Below are 21872 nucleotides of genomic sequence, written 5' to 3' on the forward strand. Positions count from 1 at the left end.
CAGGATCACATTAGGCCACAAAATAAGTCTCAATAAATTTAAGAAGACTGAAATCATATCAAGCATTTTTTCCAAGTACAACAGTATGAAACTAGAAATCAATTACAAAAGTAAAACTGAAAAAAAAAAAAAAACCCACACAACACATGGAGACTAAATAATATGCTACTAAACAACTAATAGGTCAACAAAAAACTCAAAGAGAAAATCAAAAAATATCTTGAGACAAATGAAAATAGAAACAAGACTTTCCAAAATCTATGGGACACAGTAAAAGCAGTTCTAGAAGAAAAGTTTATAGCAATGAGCAATAAACATTTCAAATAACTAACTTTACATCTAAAGGAACTAGAGAAAGAACAACAAAATCTGCAATAATAAAGCCCAGAGTTAGTAAAAGGAGGGAAATGATAAAGATCAGAATGGAAATAAATGAAATAGAGACAAAAAGAAAGGCTCAATGAAACCAAAAGCTGGTGCTCTGAAAAGATAAAATCGATAAACCTGTAGCCAGATTCATCAAGAAAATATGAGAGAGGGACCAACTAAATAAAACCAGAAATGGAAGAGAAATTACAACTGACACTAAAGAAATACAAAAGATGGTAAGAGACTGCTACAATTATACACCAACACACTGGAAAGCCTAGGAAAAAATGAATTACCAGAAACACATAACCTTCCAAGACTGATAATGAATAAAGAGAAAATATGAATAGATCAATTATAAATAATGAAATCAAAACGATTAAAAAAACCACCCAAAACAAAAATCCAGGACCAGACAGCTTCACAGATGAATCCTGCCAAACATTTAAAGAGGAGTTAGTAACTATCCTTATCAAATTATCCCAAAACACTGAAGAGGAAGGAACACTTCCAAACTCATTTTATGAAGCTAGCATTACTCTTACTACCTAAATGAGACAAAAACATTACAAAAAAAGAAATTTGTAGGCTAATAGCCCAGATGAACAAAGATGAAAAAAGTCCTCAAAAAATATCAGCAAACCAAATTCAGTAATACAAAGGATCACACACCATGATCAAGTGGGAGTTTTGCCAGGAATGCAAGGATGGTTCAACATCTTCAAATCAACATGATACACCACATTAATAAAACAAAGGATAAAAATCATATGATCATCTCAATAGGTATCAGAAAAACCATCTGACAAAATTCAACATCCATTCATAAAAATTCTCAATAAAAAAAAAATTCTCAATAAAGTGGGTACAAAAGGAATGTATCTCAACATGTAAAGTCCATATATGACAACCCACAGCTAACACCATGTTCAACAGCAAAAAGCTGAAAGCTTCCTCTAAGATAAGGAACAAGACAAGAATGCCCACTCTTGCCACTTTTATTCAACATAGTACTGAAGTACTAGTCACAGCCATTAGATAAGAAAAATACAGGCATCCAAGTTGGAAAGATAGAAGCAAAATTATCACTATTTGCAGATGACATGATAACATATATAGAAAACCCTAAAGACTCCACGAAAAAATTATTCAAATAAATGAATTCAGTAAAGTTGCAGAATCCAAAATTAACACACAAAAATCAACTGTACTTTTATATGCTAATAATGAGTTATCAGAAAGAAGCTTTAAAAAACAACACCCCTGGGGCACCTGTGGTTAAGTGTCCAACTTTGGCTCAGGTCATGCTCTCATGGTTCGTGGGCTCGAGCCCCACATCAGGGTCTGTGCTGACAGCTCAGAGCCTGGAGCCTGCTTCAGATTCTGTGTCTCACTCTCTCTCTGCCCTTCCCCACTTGTGCTTTCTCTCTCTCTCTCTCTCTCTCAAAATAAATGTTAAAAAAAATTTAAAAACAACAACAAAACACAACCCTCTTTACCACTGCATCAAAAAGAACAAAGCACCTAGGAATAAAACCCAAGAGATGAAAGACCTGTACTCTGAAAACTGTATGATATTGATGAAAGAAACTGAAAATGACACATATAAATGAAAAAATATACTGGGCTCATGGGTTGGAAGAATTACATTGTTAAAATGTCTTTACTACCCAAAGCAATCTTACAGATTCAGTGCAATCCCCATCAAAATGTTAAATGCATTTTCACAGAACTAGAACAAAGAATCCTAATATTTATATGAAACGACAAAAGACCCTCAACAGCCAAAGCAATCTTGAGAAAGAAGAACAAATCTGAAGGCATCATGTTCCCTGATTTCAAACTATTCTACAAAGCTATAGTAACCTAAACAGTATGGTACTGGCACAAAACAAACACATAAATCAATGGAACGGAGCAGAAAGCCAGAAATAAGCCCACACATATATGGTCAATCTATGACAAAGGAGGCAAGAACAAGCAATGAGTAAAGGACATATTCTTCAAAAAATTGTGCTGGGGAAACTGGATGGCCACATGCAAAAGATAAAGCTAGACTACTATCTTGTACCATATACAAAAATAAATTCAAGACAGATTAAAGACAAACATAATATTTGAAACCACAAAACTCCTAGAAGAAAACCTAGGCAGTAAGCTCTTTGACATCAGTGTTAAGCAATATTTTTGGATCAGTTTCCTATGCAAGGGCAACAAAAGCTAACAAATAAATGGGATTACATCAAACTTAAAAGCTTTTGCACAGCGAAGGAAACCAACAAAATGAAATGGCAACCTAATGATGGAGGAAGATATCTGCAAATCATGTATCTGATTAAGGTGTTAATATCTAAAGTATATAAAAAACTTACATAGCTTAATATCAAAACAATAACCCAATTAAAAAAGAGCACAACTTGCATTGACATTTTTCCAAAGTTACACATATATGTCTGCCAGACACATGAAAAGATGCTCCACATCAATAATCAAGGAAATGCAAATCAAAATCACAATGAAATATCCCACACCATCTCACACACACATGGCTAGTATCAAAAACAAAAAAATAACAAGTGTTGGCGAAGATGTGGGAAAAAGGAAACTCTTGAGCACTGCTGGTGGGAATGTAAATTGGTTGCAGCCACTGTGAAAAAGAATACGGAGGTTCCTCAAAAAATTAAAAATAGAACTACAATACGATCCTGCAATTCTACTTCTGGGTACGGACACAAAAACACCAATCTAAAGAGATACATGCACCCATATTTTCATGACAGCATTATTTACAATAGCTAATGGGAGCAACTTAAGTGTCTACTGAGAAATTAATAAAGAAGATGTGGGATGTGTGTGTGTGTGTGTATACACAATAGACTATTACTAAGCCATAAAAAACAATGAGATGCTTGACATTTGTGGCAACATGGATGGACCACGAGAATATTATGCTAAGTAAAAAAAGTCAGAGAAAGACAAATACCACACTATTTCACTTGTATGCGAAACCTAAAAACCACAAAGAACAAACAAAACAGAGACAGACCAGGGACACCTGCGTGGCTCAGTTGGTTAAGCGCCTGACTCTTGATTTCAGCTCAGGTCATCATCTCACAGTTTGTGAGATGGAGCCCCACTTTGGGCTCTGCACTGGGTGTGTAGCCTGCTTGGGATTCTCTGACTCTCCCTCTGCCCTTCCCCACTCACATGCACTCTCTCTCAAAAACATTAATTAATTGGAAAACAAACAAACAAACAAACCAGACTGGGCACCTGAGTGGCTCAGTCGGTTAAGCATCCAACTTCAGTTCAGGTCATGATCTCATGGTTCATGAGTTTGAGCCCCCCATCAGGCTCTTTGCTGTCAGTACAGAGCCCACTTCAAATCCTCTGTCCCACTCGCTCTCTCTGCCCCTCCTCCCACTCATTCTCTCCTTCTCAAAATAAAAAACTTAAAAAAAAAATCTTAAAAAAAAAAATAAAAACAGACTGAGATACAGGAAACAAACTGGAAGTTACTGGAGGGGCGGGGTCCTGGTGTGGGGGCGGGGGGAGGTGAAATAAGTGAAGGAGATTCAGTGGTACAAACTTCCAATTACAAAATAAGCCATGGGATGTAATGTACAGCTAGGGAATATAGTCAATAATACTGTAATAACTTTGTATGGTGATAGATGATAACTACTTACAGGGATCATTTCATAATGTATAAAAATATCACATCACTATGATATACACCTGAAATTAATAGAATATTATATACTAATTAAACTTAAAGGAAAAAAATCAAATGAAGGGACAAGCAATGTTCTTGGGTTGAAGAATAAGTATTTTAAAGCTTTCAATTCCTCCAAAATTTACCAATAATTTAGTGCAATCATACCAAAAATCCCAAGTAAATTTTAAAAATAAAGAGGTAATTCTAGGGGCACCTGGCTGGCTCAGTCAGAAGAGCATGCGACTCTTGACTATGAGGTCGTGAGTTCGAACCCCATGTTGGGTGTAGAGATTATTCAAAACTAAAATCTTTTTTAAAAAAAGCTAATTCCAGATTTATCTGGAAAAATTATATATTAATATGTCCAAGAAAATCTGAAGAGGAACAAAGACAGACGTGCACTACCAAGTATCAAAATATATATAAATCTATAGTGATGAATATAATTTGGCACTGAGACAGAGATAAGTAAATCTATGAAAGATACTAGAAACAGAATCAGTCTTAAATATGGAAATTCAGTACAAGGTAAAGGTGGCATTTCAAAGCAACGAGAGAAGGATATATCACCTGAATAAACAATATTGAGGGTAATGCGTTTTTTGGGAGAACAGAATTCAGAAAGATCCCTAATTTGAAACATCACACAAAAGTAAATTCTAAGGGCAACAAAAATAGAAACCTAAGAAATAAAACTATGGAAGTAACAAATGAAAATAAGAACAAGCTTTTTTTTTTTCAAAAATGTTTAAACATTTATTCATTTTTGAGAGAAAGAGAGCTTCAGCAGGGGAGGGGCAGAGAGAGAGAGAGAGACACACACACACACACACACACACAGAATCTGAAGCAGATTCCTGGCTCTAAGCTGTCAACACAGAGCCTGATGCGGGGTTGAACCAACGAACCATGAGATCATGACCTGAGCCAAAGTCGGACGCTTAACCGACTGAGCCACCCGGGTGCTCCGAAAACAAGAACAAGCTTTTTTACTATATAGAGTCACACGCCAAGAGAAAAAGAAACAAAAACAGGAACAAAAAACAGAAAGAGCAGCTCACAGAAAAAATACATTATCACTGGTCAATAAACATGAAAAAATGTTTCATAACTTATTAATAATTTAAACAATTAGATATTTTTGGCTTGGATCAAGGGGTTGGCAAACTATGGCTAGTGAGTCAAATTTGGTCCACTGTGCCCGTTTTTATGCAGCCAGCATGCTAACAATATTTTTGTTTTCAATCAAAATAGCATGGCTGAAAAAAATAAGATTACTATTTCATGATATATGAAAATCATATGAAATCCAAATTTCAGGGTCTATAGAGTAAACAGCCATGTTCGTTTACATACGGTTTCTGGCGGGTCTTACTCTACAATGGCAGAACTGGGTAGCTAGGGCAGAGACAGTATGGCCCACAAAGCCTAAAATACTTACTATCTGGCCATTTGCAGATTCCTTATTTAACCTGCCAAAGCTTAAAATTCTCACAAGACATGATATTAGCAACTACGGGGAAACAAAATCTTACAACCATTGTTGTTCCAACTCTTCTGAGGACAATTAAAATTTTAAATGCTCATCTGCTTGGACTCAGTTTTTAGAGATGTCACCTATATACATTCATTTGCATGGTGCACTGTGATTTAGATGGTAATGTACCTTGGCTCAGCATGAACAGCAAAAGACTTTTTTAAACAAAGTACTTTTCTATCAGTAGGGGAAAGGTGAACTAGGTAGGTCTCTATGTCCAGATAAGAAAAGCTTTGTTAAACATAGTCCAGTGCAGCAAAGAGTGTAGTATTTCTGCTGTGCGCTGATTTACGTCAACCATAAGCAAAAAAGGATACATTTATATGATAATATAACACAGGAAATAATAATCTATCCAGGGAATTCCTGGGCCAATAAATAAGGCATAACAATGGTTACCCCTTACACTGAGAGATTAAGGGTCTGAGATGACAAAAAGACAATTTTACAGTTTACCTTTCTGTCCTGAATGCATTTTTTTCAATGTTTATTTATTTTTGAGAGAGACAGAGACAGAGTGCGAGCTGGGGAGGGGCAGAGAGAGAGCCACACACAGAATCCAAAGCAGGCTCCAGGCTCTGAGCTGGGCTCGAACTCACGAACTGCAAGATCATGACCTAAGCCGAAGTCAGCCACTTAACCGACTGAGCCACCCAGGTGCCCTACATCCATTTTTTTATCACAAGCATATTTTGCTTCAATTTTAAGTAACTTTGTTAACTACCTAATACCTAATTTGTATAATTTTGGAGAAAGGGCTTTATAAAGCAAATTAACAGATCTGAATACGCAAAAATGTACAGACACTATAAACAAAGCTAAACAATAAGTAATAGCCTGGGGGGAAAACACAATACACAACAAAGGATTAGTACCCATCAAAAATAGAGAGCTTCCACAAATAAGAAGCAAAACTAAAAGAAAAAAAAAAAAATGAAGACAAAAATGGTTTCCGTCCAAATTATTTGGTCTAGGATACCAAGGTCATCTAGATATGACCTCTGCCTTTCAGTCTCCTGTCCTGCTGTCCTGGTCATAACCACACGACTTGTTGTTGCCCAACTGTGCCAGATAGCGTCATGCCTCTGAGGCACTGTGCATATTTTCCCTTCCTGCAACATTTGTCAGTCCTTGTTTATGAATTCCTCATTTTTCAAGGCGTGGCTCAACCATCAACTCTTCTAGAGTCCTTCAACAGAACTGACCATTCCCTTTTTTTGTGCTCTGGCTGCAGTATCCATCTATCTCTATTAAGCATTTATTCCTATTATTGCCTCTGGTGGTTTAGATTTCAGTCTTCTCCACTAGATTCCAAGAAGGCAAGTCATCGCTTGTTCTTCTCCTTCTAGGACCCAGCACAATCTTAGGACAGTAAGTACTGGGGAAACTCTGCAAGGAAGGGGCAACAGAAACTTGGCAAGGGCACTACCTGGGCGGCTAGGCATTGAAGACCATCCCACCCACCCTCTAACCCCAGTCTGTGGACAGCCTTAAACCTTTCGGAGCTGACCACTGGGATCAAACAGTTACACGGGGATCTACTGTGGACCTAAATAAATTCCCACCTCCAGGGACCCCTGTTTTCAGAGTTTGATGCTAGAACTGAAGGTGACCAAAATTGGTGCCTTTGGAAACACTCCACAACAGATGAACTGAGGCCAACACGGTGATTCAAAATCCTATCTATGAAAGCCTGGACGGATGGCAGCTTTGGGTGGCCCCATGCACATGTCACTGGCGTACGTGCATATGTGGCTGGGCTCGGATGGAGAAGACAGAAAATATAGATGAGGATTACTAAATGGATCTAACCATATTTCAAGAAGCTATTTATCAAAATGATCATAGAAAGGCTAGCTTGGAACCCAAAATGTGTCTGATGAATAAATACAGAATGAGTATTGGGGGTTTTTTTTGTTAGTGGTTTTTTTTTTTTTTTTTTTTTTAGAATAATCTTTTTTCTGTGCTTCTGCTCTTATACTTCATAGGATTCAAACACCTGGGGAACAAGTCCACCTGGCTTTCACATAGCAGGGTTTTGGGGAAAAAAGCACTGAAGATGAAGGTTAGCTCTATGAACATATACAATACACACACTGCTCTTTGCTGCTCAAGAGAACACCCAGGTCTGATCTTTGTAACACTAACTACAAACAGTTGTTTCTTTTCTCCCCCAACACATTTCCATAAAAATCCATTCTTAAGATATCAAAAACATAATGCAATGTTCTACCTACCTGATTTTATCTGTTTTCTTCTTAGACCATAAAAGACTAATGTTTGAGAACAGTTCATAATAATCTGATCCACCAGGGCATGAAATCCTATCACACACCAATGAACTATTTGTAAATGGATTTGTCTTTATAATTTAAAGCATGAATTTGGTAGCACTACAGGATAAAAGGCAATTACTGACTATGCCAGGAATTAATGGGGCATTGTAATTTAATCAATGTATTTGCAAGTATGTGACATCAAGCAATAACCCCTTCCGATCTGTGAGTAGTTATTAATAGCAGCCTGCAAGAAAAGGGCCTGAAGTCTCAGTAGACCAAAAGCGTAATGAGTCACTGCTGTGATGGGGCTGTCCAAAAATCTTATTTTGATCCCAGCTGCATTAACAGAAATGCAGAGTCTCAGACACGGTACCTTGGTCGCACCCAACTTGTGCAGAGCTCCAGGCATTACGACTGAAGAGCAGGCCCAGGCAGAAATGTCAAAACCATGTTACATAAAACGAGAATGAGAAAACCAGGACTCCTTTCAAAGAGTTTAAGGAGACACATGATACTGATCAGTAAGTGCCTGAATTACACTATAAATACAATCAACAGCAGTTAGGGAGGAGGGAAGCCGCAAATATCCCTTTTTTTCGAAAGAGGGGGAAGCTTAAGTAAGAAGGACCAGATGGGAGTTAATTCTCAATGCTGAAAAAAGGAAAGTGAAGTGAAAATGTGTCAGTACCCAGTTAATGTGTGTAGAGACCAAATTAGATAACTCAAGTTTCCCACAGGTCTTTTCGTTTCACATTTATAGGTTAGCTAATTAACCACAATTTCATTTTTTCTTTTTCATTCTGTTGCTGTTGTTACACAGTCCTAACCATAGAAATCCTCACTAAAGATCACCTTTAAAACAAGCTTCGATGCAATGTACAATCAAGTCATACATAGCTTTCCTTGGTTCTTAAATTATTCAAAATACATAATTACTAAATAAAACATTAACAGAACACTTCCACGTTCCCATAGCTTCCTGCCATTCACATCCCAGTCTATGTTCTAGACAACTCTGGCAACGAAGACACCATAGAAAATATTAATGGTAAATTTTATTTTCATTGATATTTCATTTAACATAATTTCAAAGTAGGTCTGTGCTCTAAGATGAGCCAAAAAACAGAAACCCTAAAGCTCATAAGAGATGTTTTTCACACTGTTCTGAGTAGGGCATGGGGTTTGGGGGTCCCCAAAGTTGATACCTAACGTTTTACCCTTTGAGGTTTTACCTATAGACACAAAAAGAAGAGAGAACATCAACACACAAGAATCAAAGTGTAATAAGGAGCTCTTGGGTTACAAACTACCACCTCTTTAAGGCTGTAGTGAAATGAATGATTTCTTCTGCAAAGTTCAATGTCATTTTTTTTTTTTAAGTAAAATGTCAGAATATGTGAAAATGCTGCACTTGTTTCTCTTAATACACTGATATTGGAGAAGTTTGTAAAATCTTCATGAGTCCAAGCTGGGACATGACTACTACTGATGGGGTCTATTCAACACACTAATTCCAAGTTTGGCGACCATCAGCAAACTGTTCAAAAGAAACACATAAACAAAAACACATCAGGTAAAGAACACAACAGGTACTCGACTGTTTTTTTTTTTTCTTTTTTAAGAAACTAAGACTACAGGCCCTTCGCAACTACATGAGGAGACGCCGAGGCCGAGCAGGCAGAGGTGGAGACTTCATTCTTGGAAACACGAAAGTAGTAACATGCCAAGGGGCAGTCTTGCCCTGCACCCGCCTCAAAATGGTACGTGTGAATTGGGAGTTCCTAATCTCACTGCCAGTAATTCAAAGAGATGAGCAAACTGAAGGCTGAAAGACCAAGGTCTCTCCGGGGTCACTGAGCTAGTTAATGGTAGATTTCCAGTCTCCCAGTTTACTGCTCTTGACCTTGGTGTACACGGACTATAAAGCATTATGCCTGACAGCATAACTATGACTGAAGTCAGGTTAGTGATCTTCTTTCGAACAGATTTTTAAAAATCCTGTCCTCAGAGTATCTTTATCACACGTAAGGAAAACGTTTTTAAAAACAATCTGGTCTGAGTTTTGTAACTCAAGTTAGCCAGCAGGATTCAATCAAAACTCCCTTTTAACAAAATGGTCAGTGATAAAGGACACGCACACGTCTAAGAAAGCTGAAAGTCGCAGAAAGAGCCGCTGTCAGGGCTTTGCCTGAAGCTCCTTCTGAAGGAGGCAGGAGCCAGGATGGACCAGATTGCAAACGTGACAGCAAAGCCATGAACTTACTTACTTCATTTTGACATCAAATCAACTACTGTTTTTGCAGCCTCTCCTATTTGTGTGTAAATTAAATCATTTCGGTTGATGTCCAGCATCAGGTGTACCAACACAAGTAAATTCTGGAATGTACAGTGTATCTGGGGCCCTAAACTCAACTCCATCCCGGTGACGAACGGCAAGGGAACAGAAAATACCTGGCACCCGCGATTAAGCCCGCAGGCAGAAATTTCCCAGAGTGGTAGAATCTCATCCCCATAATGCCAGCTAAGGTTCCAGATGTAGCTGAGGGGAAAGACAGAAAGAATCGAATATCATTACATCTTCTATACGGGAGAACCAATGTCCCACCCACCTTTCAAGGGCCAGATCCCCTCTCATACCATCTCCTCCACGCTGGGGGAGCGCTGGGGGTGCTCCGTGGCCACCCGCGCCCTGTAGGACTAAGTACAAAGACTGGAATATAAGGCCCTCACCATCTGGGCCAAACCTGCCTTTCCAGCCTCACTACCCACCATTCTTCCGCCATAGTTTTCTCCACATTTGCGGTAGGTCTTCTTCTATTCCCTGTTGATGTATTTACCTTAACTGTATGCTCTGCTAGTCAGCATGTGAAGACCTATTACATGTATTCCCATGCACTCACTGCACTAGGTGCTGGAGGGCAAAACTACCATCATAAAAGGCCTCTAAGAGGGTCCCGCCTATTCGGGAAAATGAGGAAAGGATTTGCTGAGGAAACGAAGACCAAAAAGCCAAGATCTGAAAAGGAGTGAAGAGCTAAAAGGGGGAAGAAAGCACATTCCAAGAGAGGGGATAATAATGGTGGGGCCTTGTGGTGAGAGGGAACCGAAGGCTCAACTGTGGCCAGTGAGGAAGAGGGGCCAGAGCACAGAGCCCTGACAGCCCTACTGAGGACTATGTTCTTCGGCCCAAGAGCAATGAGAAGCCATCAAAGCATACCAAGCAGAGGGATACGTGAACATAAGAGGACTGTAAAATCAGAACTCGAGCTGCTCCATGGAGAACAATCCGGAGGGAAACCAGAGCATGTCGGGATACCACTGAAGAACTTCCTCAAGAATGCAGGTCAGATAAGGGGTACTGGGATGAGAACGGTGGCCATGGAGACACAGAAGGAGACACTTCAGGGTATGGGCTGGAGGTAGTGCAAATAGGGACTGACTGCTGAAGGAGACAGAAAGATGGGAGGAGGACAAGATCCAAATGGATGGAAAACACCGGCACCAAACACACCTGTAAGGACATGAGGTTACGTTTGGGCAGATGCCTGGAGACAAGATTTCAAGCACACAACCTTTACTTATGAGTAAAGCTTGGAGGAGTGATGCCTTTCTGAATCAATTTTCCGTTTCAATGGTAATTTAAGGCCTAGACCCCAATAACACTGCCAAGCAAGACGGTATAAAGAAGATACGGGGCGCCTGGGTGGCTCAGTCGGTTAAGTGTCCGACTTCGGCTCAGGTCATGATCTCAAGGTCCCGGAGTTCGAGCCCCGCATCGGGCTCTGTGCTGACAGCTCAGAGCCTGGAGCCTGCTTCGGATTCTGTCTCCCTCTCCCTCTGCCCCTCCCCTGATCATGCTCTATCTCTGTCTTAAAAATAAACATTAAAAAAATTAAAAACAAACAAAAAAAATATACAAAGAGCCAGGTCTTAAGAACTTAAATATTTAATGGCCAAGAAGAAAGATGGGTCAACAAAAGAGAACGAGAAAATAAGAAGGAAAACAGGAGAGTGGAAAATGGCTTGGTCTCCTATGCTGAAAAAGCTAAAAGGCCAACTAGAATGAGGATTAAAAAATGTACAGTCGGGTTGCCTGGGTGGCTCAGCTGGTTAAACATCTGAGTCTTGATTCCAGCTCAGGTCATGATCCCAGGGTCATGGGATTGAACCCCGTGTCGGACTCCACACTGAGCATGGAGCTTGCTTGGGATTCGCTCTCTCGCTCTCTCTCTTGCTCTTCCCCAGCTCAGGCACACGCTCTTTCTAATAAGTAAATAAACATTAAAAGTATATACACTGGATTTTGAAAATCTAGGTCACTGACAGGCTCAAGGAAAGCTATTTCCATGGACAAAGGACACAAAAAGGGGGGTCGAGAATGTGAGAGGTGAAGAAGTAAAAACAGGGAGTAGAACGGATTGTTTTAGGGAAGTTGCTGAAGGGGAAGAAGAAGGGCAGGCAACTGGAGAAGGAAGTGGGGTCACGAGAGGTCCTTTCTTTTTTAACGGGTAAGAGAGGACACCTTTGAACATGAGTGGGAGGGATTCACCCGCAGGGCAGAACACAAATAAGAGATGACATCTCTGGCAGCATAACACCCCAAGAAGGTGGGGAGAAGAGACCCAAAGCGTGGGTGGAGGGATTGGCCTTTGAGAGAGAAACAGCACAGTGGAAGGCCTGGGTGATGATGGCATGCTGGAGCCTCCGTGTGATGACTGCTGTTTTCCTTTACGTAGGCAGGGAGGGCAGTTGCTGAGGGCAGTTGCTGAGAGCAGGAGTAGAATCAGACACGAGGATAAAGGAAGCCTAAAAGTCATTCAGGAGCTTGAGCGAGGGAGCTGGGAGGCAGAGCTGAGAGCGGGGCGCCTCCTCCTTCCACGGGCATGCCCCAAATCAGCCGCCACGACCTCCCTTCCCAACCCGTGCCGACTTGTACGAGCCACTCGGTCAACACACTTGTTCTCCCCACCACTCTTCTAAGGGCCGGCACTGCACGTGTTCCCACTCTGCGTATCTGGGGAGACGGCGAGATGTCCACGCTCCCGGCAGAATGGCTGATGTGTGGGGAGAGCTCAGTGAAAATGCACCCCAGGCCACGCTGATAAGAAGTGATCTTCCTCCCCGGTGCTGCTGTTTGGGCTGCTCACGGGGCACTTCAGCAGCCCTGCAGTCACCCCAACAGCATCAGTCAACGTAAAGGCTCCTCGAAGGCAAGGCCTATGCCAGACATTCAGCTTAGTTTTAAAGGGCTAACACGTGATTTGCAAAGGCAAACAAACGCACTATTGAGGCAAACCTCACCCAGGCATGTGATCCTCCGGTAACGGTCAAGCACATGCTCTTCAGTGGGCAGACATAATGATTACGAGACGTCTACTTGCCTCGTACAAGCTTAACACTAATTCCGTTGGCTAGACCTAAACTGTGAGGCATGAAAACCTTTCCGTATTCTGTACATAGAAAGTAAACAGAAATCAGCACCACTCTCCCCACTCCCAATTTTAAAACTTCCCCAGCACTTGGGCAGAAGTAGTAAAACTGTCTTCATGTGAAGATCCTGCCACATGCCACCGAACCAGAGCCTTTGGGTAGAATGTTCTGGATACATAAATGTACCAGAGAGACAGGGAAGCGGACGTACCTAGGAAAACCCAAATGTTCCTCGGATCCTGAGACAGCTGATAGGCACCCAGGCCTGCTAAACTTCCGAAAAGAAGGCCAGCAGCCAGTGAAGGGACGCTACCTGCAGAGAAGCAAATACAGTCCTGCATTATAACGTCAGACACTCATCAACAGAAGTCACCAGATTTCCTTTCCCTCCAGGGGAAAACAGCCAAGAGAATTTCTCTCAACACAGCTCATAACCAAGGAGCTCTCAAGCAGGCAAATGTGTGCGGCGTTTGCTATTTTACGGAGAAGTCGGGGTAACGTCACATTATTCCTCTCCTTTTTAATATTCGGACACTTGCATCTGGGGACCAAAGAAGGGCTCCTAACCAGGCCTGATGAACCTGTCAAGCGTTGGAACTGTCCACAGGCAGAACCTCAGGCAAATCCCCAAAGGAGAAGGAAGTAGGGGCAGTGAATTAAAACAAAACAAAACAAAACCTGGAGAGTAAGAATTCTGGTGTGTGTGTGTGTGTGTGTGTGTGTGTGTGTGTGTGTGTTGGGGTGGGGAATGCAGGCTAGGAAAGAGGTAGAAACAGCAGGTTTGCTGATAGAACTATGCCTGATGAGAAAAGAGGTTTCTGCCTACTCCAAAGAGCACAGAGATAATAACACCCTGGGGTCAAGGCAGATGTGTGGTAGTCGATGATAATAACAATCTACTACCACTCCTGCCCGGCATCTTAGATAAAGACACCAAGAACAAGGGAGTAGACAAGAAGCTTGACTTAGGTCAGCCAGATAATGGGAAAGCAAGTGCAGGGGCAGCTACGGGACTGAAAAGGAGCCTGTACCCCAGCTAGAGGGCTTCAAACAAACCTGACTCAAACAAGATTGAACTCTGGGGACCCCGGGGACTCACTCTTTACCAGCAACAACGTGAAGATCTTAAGAGGTCAGGTAGCTACAAACCATACCTGCTTTCGCATAGCCAATGATCCCACCAGAAGCGACCAGTGCTGCATAGCCAAAGCCAATCCAGTGTAAAGGCACTCTGAAAATGAAAGAGTAAGAAACCAGTGCCAACCATGTCTAAAAAATAAAAACCACAATCACAGGATGGGACTAAAACGTCATCATTCCAGAACAGTCATATCACTGTACAAATGAAAATAAAGCCTAGAGGTTAGAGGACTTGCCTGGAGACAGTGACGGAGCCGGGACTCAAACTCAGGTTCCCGGCCTACATGGCCAATGCTCCGATACCCCAGGCTGTCCGGCACTCTACGCTTAGTGCACTTTTCAGATCAGGAAAGAAGCTCTGGTTTTGAGAAGTTCTTGGCTATTCTACTCCCAATCACTGTGTACTTACAGCGGGCCAGAGTCCTTCTGCATTGTTCTCTTTCACTCCAACAGAAGAGTACACCTGCTGCACCTGGGAACGAGGGACTGGATCAGAGGTGGTAAACAGCACGTCTCTCTAGCAGTCAGAAAGAAGTGGATCCTAGTTCCAGCTCCACTCCTTAGCAGCTAAGAAGTAATGGACAAGCTCCCAACCTCTCTAAGCCTCAGTTTCCTTCATTGTACCATGAGGATAAGAATGGTACAAATTTCCGACAGCTGCTGTGGGCATTAAACAAAATAATAAGTAAACGTGCTCAGCCGCTAGTAAATGCTGAGCAGATACCAACCATTTTGGTAATAACCTCCATTCCAATAGCACAGGACTACAGGAAACAGCAAAATTCACGGACCAGCTCTGTCCAGGTGATAAGTTTACCTTTTCACCAGCTAACCAAATTATTACTGAATCGGAAACTAAGTATCTCCTGTAACCTTAATTCAACTATTTCAGTTACCCCTTTCCACTCCTGCCCAAAGAACTGAATTCTTTCAAAACTCAACACGTGCAAAACTTTCAGACAGCTATTTAATCTTGCATCCAATTCCTAACTCTTGTTAGACTGGGGACGGTGAGGGGGGGTAAAATACAGGAAAGTCCAAATCATAATTAACGTGGAACACTTCGCTCTTGGCAAAGAAATGCATCTGGTATGGTTTAACTTGAAAGCAATACAACCTTTTGTTTAAATTTTTAATTGTCGGGCAGGGGCTACTTGGAATTGTGCCAGTCATTAATTGCAAGTAGCACTCAGCGAGATTTTCAAGCAGCAAGAGCAATAAAACCCCCAGGAAACTAATCACCGCTACGCTACACTGGTAAGCACTGGCCTCCAGAGCTCAGGGGTTCTGCAAGATTCACGACTACTTTAAGGAAAGCAGAAAATGCACGACTAGAAAGGAAACTGTGACGCAGCCTAAAGCCCCTGCCTGGATCTGGGGGACAACGAGTAAGCGGCAGCAAAGCCTCTTATATAACCCCAAACAAGTCAAAATGATATAAAATAGTAATTAATTCCCAAGCACCGAACCTCTTTCCCCTACGACTGCACCGGTAGACCGCGGGGTACCAGCGGCGAGGCGTGGGAGTCCGGGCCCCGCCGGAAACGTCGCGACGCGCTCTGCGTCCCGAGGGCGAGGCGGACCGAGGGGTGGGGCGGAGCATGGGGCGGGGCTTGAGGGGGAGGTGTCGCGGCGCGCGCATGCGTTCCAGGAACGGGAGACGCCTGGGGCGGGGCTTGAGAGGAAGCGTCCAGGCGAGCGCTCTGCGTCCGGGAGGTGGGGCGGAGAGTCGCGGCGCGAGACTGGAGTCCCTACGCCGGTGTTCCAATCGCCGCTCCGGCCGTGCTGACCGGCCTTCGAAGCTCGGCTCGCCAGCAGCCCGCCTGAAACCCAGAATTTGAGTCGGGTCTTTCCAAGTGGCTTCGCGAGCTGGCCATCCGGGAGGATTCTCACTCGCCGAATCGCGGTTTTTGCCTGCCATGGTTAAGAACTACTTTCTTCCTGCAGAGCTGGTGGCCACAAGCCAGACAATAATGTGGCTTTATTATTATCTGAGAAGCAACTTAAAGGAAGGGAGAGGATAAGTGAAATATAATTTCCTACTACCGCAGTATGCGCCAGTGTCCACGAAACATCATCTCCACTCCCTCTCCAGATCTGCGTCTCTTCCCTGCGTTTCCTGCGCGACCACTCAATCGCTGTAAACCAGAATTTGGGTGTTATCCTTGACGTCTCTCTCCCCCTCATTCCCTGTAAGGATCAACGTAGATAAATCTTATAAATACAGTCTTCAGTGAAAAAAAGGAGATCGCAGCTCCCGCATCTTCCAAAACAAAAACTTGTCACTTGCAACATCTCTTAACCTTTCAGATACCCAAACTGAACCCTGTGGTTACCATCGCTGATTCTTACCAGCCAAAGCAGATAAGGACTAAGAAGAACCATTGGTAACTCTAGTAGGCCAGATCCTCACCAAATTACTGGAAGACTCCGCTTAACAACCAACAACGGGACCTATCTTAACCACCTCGGAACGGACTTAGGGATGCACGCCTCCCGATACAGGGGTATACGTAAACCTTAGTTATCACCACCATGATCTTACCCCTGCCCTTTAGACTTAAATTGAACCACAGAGGATTAAGTTAATTACCTACAACTGTAATGCTTGGTAGAGCTGTTATTTGAAGTAAGGTCTTTCAAAACCTACACCCTCACCTTTATGTTGTATTGCCTCGTCATTCAACCCGTAGCACACCCCATTTCTCTGTGTGTAGTCCCAAAATTTATTGTCAAATACATTGGCTCTCTGCTCTGTTTCAGTTAGTTACAGAGTAAACCAAATTAACGATTTGTGTTCAGTAATGTTTCTCATTGGCATTAACATATTTTAGGAGATAGCTCAGTTCTCACCTAGGAACCCCTGAGCCACAAATGTGTCAATGGAGTGTGACCAAGATCGTGTGAGGGAGAAGTTTTTAGTCCTCTGGTCACTGGGGCTTCTTAACAGGTTGTTTCTGTTTGTTTCTTTCACAGAGGCCTAGGGTCCAGACCATGTTCGGTAGACAGACAAACGTAGCCACGCACATAACCAGAGCAGTAAAGTCCGTCGGCCAAAACGGAAGAGCTTGTGAAGAAGAAGGAATAGTGCCTCAGTTTCAGCATTATTTGACCCTTTTTGGAACCTCATTCATGTGTGACTTCACACATTAAGAAATCCCAAAACAAAAATGTCAAAAACAAATTCCCGGTTGCAGTGTTTCACCTGACGTCTACTGAGGATCTACAATACCAGTTTCTAGGTGTTCAGGATGTATTTTGTAGCTTTGAAGAGGACCATCATCCATCAATAAAACCTTTCCCCAGGAAATTGACGAGTGAGGTTATGAAAAAATATTGCCTGCGTTCTCAACCCACCCTATCTGCCACATGCTTCTGGGACCTCATTTATCAGAAAGAAAACATGCGGCGTGTTAATTGTAAGCCAGACACCGCATGAAGTGCTTTCCGTAGATGAACTCGTCTAATCTTCATACTAACCCTTGGACTAGAGACTCTTATTATCTCTTGCTTTCAAACACAAGAGGAGAAAGAGGTTACCTAATAGGGACATGGCCACTGGCCTTAATAAATGGCAGAGCTGCCCTAACTCCTTTCGTCTGTTCTCAATACAGTGACCAGAGCACTCCTGTTATGAGTCAGTTGTGGATACATATGCTCAAATCCCTCCAATGGCCCCCTTTCTCGCGCCCACCTCTGAGCACCTGCACGTGCTGCTTCATCAGCCCAGAGCTTCTCCCCAGATCATCTCCCAGCTCACTTCCTCACCTCCTTTGTCTTCATTCGAAGGTCACCCGCTCAGTGAGGCCTTCCCGGATTATCTGGGTTAAAACTGCAATCCCTCCGCAGTTCCCTCCACGGCTTATTTTTCTCCATGACGCTTACCTCCATACACAGTATGCTGTAAAACTTACTGACTGCACAATCATCCTCCCACCCAGCACGTAAGTTCCTTGAGAAGGATGTTTATGCGGCGCTTGGAACGGTGCTTGGCACACAACGGCTGCTCAGTGAGCATGGACTGAGTGAGAACAGATGTGGAGTAAGAGAGGCCGGTCTGCAGAGAGAAGCGTGAAGACAACGCGTGGAGTTGGAGACAAGGTGGAGAGACCGCCCTGACTGCACCCTCTCCCTTTCTGAGCTCTGGTTCTCTTCTGTCCGACGCACCTGTGTCTTTGTTAAAACTCCAGCCCCGTGCCCTCTGTTTAGAATAGCCAGAGCAGCTTTTTTGTGTCTCGCAGCTAAGTCTCTCTTAGCTGAGACAGCACCCCATTTCCTCTGCCAGAAATGCCCTTTTATCCTTGTCTAAAAACTCACATCTCCTTTTTTTTATTAAAGTCCTCAGTCAAGCGGCCCCTGACCATCCCAGGCCATTACAGGTGTTCTGCGAAAGGGAGGTGAATGTCAAAAGACCTCCAAAGACCAAAGGAGCCGCTAGACCAAACAGAAAGGCCGACGAGTCTAGCTTGACAAGAAATGGCCCCTTAGTAGGGGGCTTGTGGACGGAGTGTTCCTTTGGCTGCCACAAGACAAGTAGGTCTCTTGGATCCCACTCGCCCTAAGACTTGCTTTTCGAGTGCCAGGGGCAGGGAGTATGATAGGAAAAGATAGGATCCAGTAGGCAGAGAGGGAAAGGTGAGGACCGGAGGTCCCTGGGTGTGGAAACACATATTTTGGGACAATGCTGAGAGCATCTGACCACAGAAAAACTCCCTCCGGGGTACGGTTCCTCTTAAGAATGTAATAGTCACCACCTCCTCCCTCTCAGGTTCCCCTCAGGAATTTCACAAAAGGTCTTTTGTGAAAGACAGACCATAAAAGGTATGACCCACAAGGAATGATATGGCCACATAGCACCCACAATGGAATCGAGCCAATAAGGAATGGACAACCCAGCACCTAGAGTTCTCTCACCGATAAGAGGAGGACCTAAGAAGGAACCCGGGGGGAAGGGAAGGGAGGGCTGACCAGAATTATAAAACAAAGATCCTTACCTAGTGTTGTGGGTATTCACCTCCAAATGCCCCCGTCTATAAAGAGACATTTCATACTATTTTTTTTAACTTTTTTTAACTTTTATTTTTGAGGGACAGAGCGTGAGCAGGGGAGGGGCAGAAAGAGAGGGAGACACAGAATCTGAAGCAGGCTCCAGGCTCCGAGCCGTCAGCAGCCGTCAGCAGAGAGACCGACGCGGGGCTCAAATTCACAAACTGCGAGATCATGACCTGAGCCACCCAGGCGCCCCCTAGTCTTACTTTCTAATCTTCTACGCGAATAAACTTTTGCCTGCTGCTCATTTTGTGTCCACTTCTTCATTCTTCAAAGCGCCGAGACAACAAACCCCGGGGTATTGAGGCCAAAAAAAAAAAAAAAAAAAAAAAAAAATCCTGCAACAGAGTATGTGCTGAGGGACCACCCAAGAGGAGGATGTTAAAGACTAGGTATGTTTCTTAAATTCCACATATGAGTGAAATCATATCTTTGCCTTTCTGACTTATTTCACTTACAAACATAGGCGAAAGGAAGGAAAAAAATAAAAACAGAGGGAGGCAAACCGTAAGACACTTTTAAATACGGAGAACAAACAGGGTTGCTTGGGGATGTTGGGAAGATGGGCTAAATGGGCGATGGACAAGAAGGAGGGCACTTGTGATGAGCACTGGGTGTTATTTTAAGTGATGAATCACTAAATCCTACTCCTGAAACCATTATTATACTGTATATTAACTTGGATTTAAATTTTAAGTAACTGGGTGCCTGGGCAGCTCAGTCAGTTAAACATCCAACTCTTGATTTAGGCTCAGATCATCATCTCACGATTCATGGATTCGAGCCCCACGCTGGGCTCTGCGCTGACCCTGTTTGGGATTCTCTCTCTCTGCCCTTCCCCTGCTCGCACACTCTCTCTCTTAAAATCAGTAAACTTAAGCTTAAAAAAAAAAAAAGAATAGGTATGTGTCAGTCATATTTGCAGGGCAGATCAAGGATGTTATGCACCGAGGGTATACTTAAGGGTGTGGTTCAACAAAAGGAAAGAAGGGAGGGGTGCTCAAAAAGGCTTCAGGCTATAGGAGAGTCATCCAGGCAGATCTGTTCACTTAACGTGTAATTATTTACCAACTTTCGTCCTTTAGGCTGAGATCACACTTTTCCTTTCAGCACCCAGAATCTAGGGTAGCGCCTGGCACAGGGCTAGTGAACAAAGGAGGGGGAGATATAGGTGACATGGTGCATTCTGAATTGGGAAAGAGTGAATCTGGGAAGAGAATCTGCTCAGACACAAGTATCAAAGTGGATAATTCGACATGTAGATGGCCAAGACTATGTGCAGACTGTACATAGAGGGGAAGGACAAGTAGATCAACAGAACAGAATAGAGGGCCCAGAAATAGACCACCACAAATACAGATGACTTTTGAACAGCTCAGTTATGGGCCCTGACCCTTCAGGCAGTCAAAAAATCTGCATATTAACTTTTGTCTCTCCTCAAAGTTAATTAAAAGTCTACTGCTGACCAGAAGCCTTACTGATAACACAGTTAACACATATTTTGTATGTTATATGTGAATTATATATGTGTTCTTACAATAAAGCTAGAGAAAAGAACATGCTAAGAAAACACAAGAGAAAATGCATTTACAATACTGTATTTATTGAAAAAAATCGGTAAATGGACCCATACAGTTCAAACCCACATTGTCCAAGAGTCAACTGTACAATCAACTGATTTTTGACAAAGGAGCAGAGGTAATACTACAAAACAAAAATAGTCTCTTCAACAAATGGTGAACTGAACATCTATGTGTAAAAAAAAAAAAAAAAAATCTAGACACAGACCTAACATCTTTCACAAAACTTAACTCAGGATGGATCACAGACCTAAATGGAAAATGCAAAACTGTAAAACTCCCATAAAGAAACTTAAGAGAAAACTTAGATGACATTCGGGGATGGTGAAGCCTTTTTAGATACATCAAAAATATGACCCGTGAAAGAAAGAATTGATTAGCTAGGCTTCATTAAAATTAAAAACTTCTGCAAAAGATAGTATTATCAAGAGAATGAGAAGACAAGCTACTGACAGGGTAAAAAATATTTCCAAAGACACATCTGATAAAGGATTGCTATCCAAAATACAAAGAACTCGTGCGTGTGTGTGTGTACATACATATGCACAATTTTTATTTATTTTTGAGACAGAAACAGAGCATAAGTGGAGGAGGGCCAGAGAGAGAGGGAGACACAGAATCTGAAGCAGGCTCTAGGCTGTCAGCACAGAGCCTGATGTGGGACTAGAACCCACGAACTGTGAGACCATGACCTGAGCTGAAGTCGGACACTTAACCAACTGAGCCACCCAGGCGCCTCTAAAGTACAAAGAATTCTTAAAACTCAATAG

At 42.6% G+C, this 21872-nt stretch overlaps 2 protein-coding genes and 1 long non-coding RNA gene across 3 annotated transcripts in view; 1 reads left to right on the forward strand and 2 right to left on the reverse strand.

The window, feature by feature from the left end:
* MAK (male germ cell associated kinase) overlaps window positions 1-7101 on the forward strand; it is a 70935-nt gene extending 63834 nt beyond the window's left edge. Inside the window, exon 13 of the mRNA XM_019420134.2 lies at window positions 6974-7101. Within this exon, the coding sequence (XP_019275679.1) occupies window positions 6974-6999 (26 nt within the window). The 3' untranslated portion in view covers window positions 7000-7101. The remainder of the gene's footprint in view (window positions 1-6973) is intronic.
* Window positions 7102-8943: 1842 nt separating this feature from the next.
* On the reverse strand, window positions 8944-16070 carry TMEM14C (transmembrane protein 14C). Its single transcript, XM_019420137.2, has 6 exons — window positions 15943-16070; window positions 14883-14945; window positions 14488-14564; window positions 13545-13646; window positions 10355-10442; window positions 8944-9440 (listed from the first exon to the last, which is right to left on the reverse strand). Exons 2-6 carry the CDS (start codon window positions 14903-14905, stop codon window positions 9386-9388), a joined length of 345 nt encoding a protein of 114 aa, XP_019275682.1. The 5' UTR covers window positions 14906-14945; window positions 15943-16070; the 3' UTR covers window positions 8944-9385.
* Window positions 16071-21104: 5034 nt separating this feature from the next.
* Window positions 21105-21872, reverse strand: part of LOC128777718 (uncharacterized) — a 57254-nt gene continuing 56486 nt past the window's right edge. Inside the window, exon 2 of the long non-coding RNA XR_008423050.1 lies at window positions 21105-21794. This is a non-coding gene — a long non-coding RNA (uncharacterized LOC128777718). The remainder of the gene's footprint in view (window positions 21795-21872) is intronic.

The sequence above is a fragment of the Panthera pardus genome, unplaced genomic scaffold, assembly GCF_024362965.1.
Source record: "Panthera pardus isolate Hobbes unplaced genomic scaffold, ASM2436296v1 HiC_scaffold_17, whole genome shotgun sequence".
In the NCBI taxonomy this organism is placed as follows: Eukaryota; Metazoa; Chordata; class Mammalia; order Carnivora; family Felidae; genus Panthera; species Panthera pardus.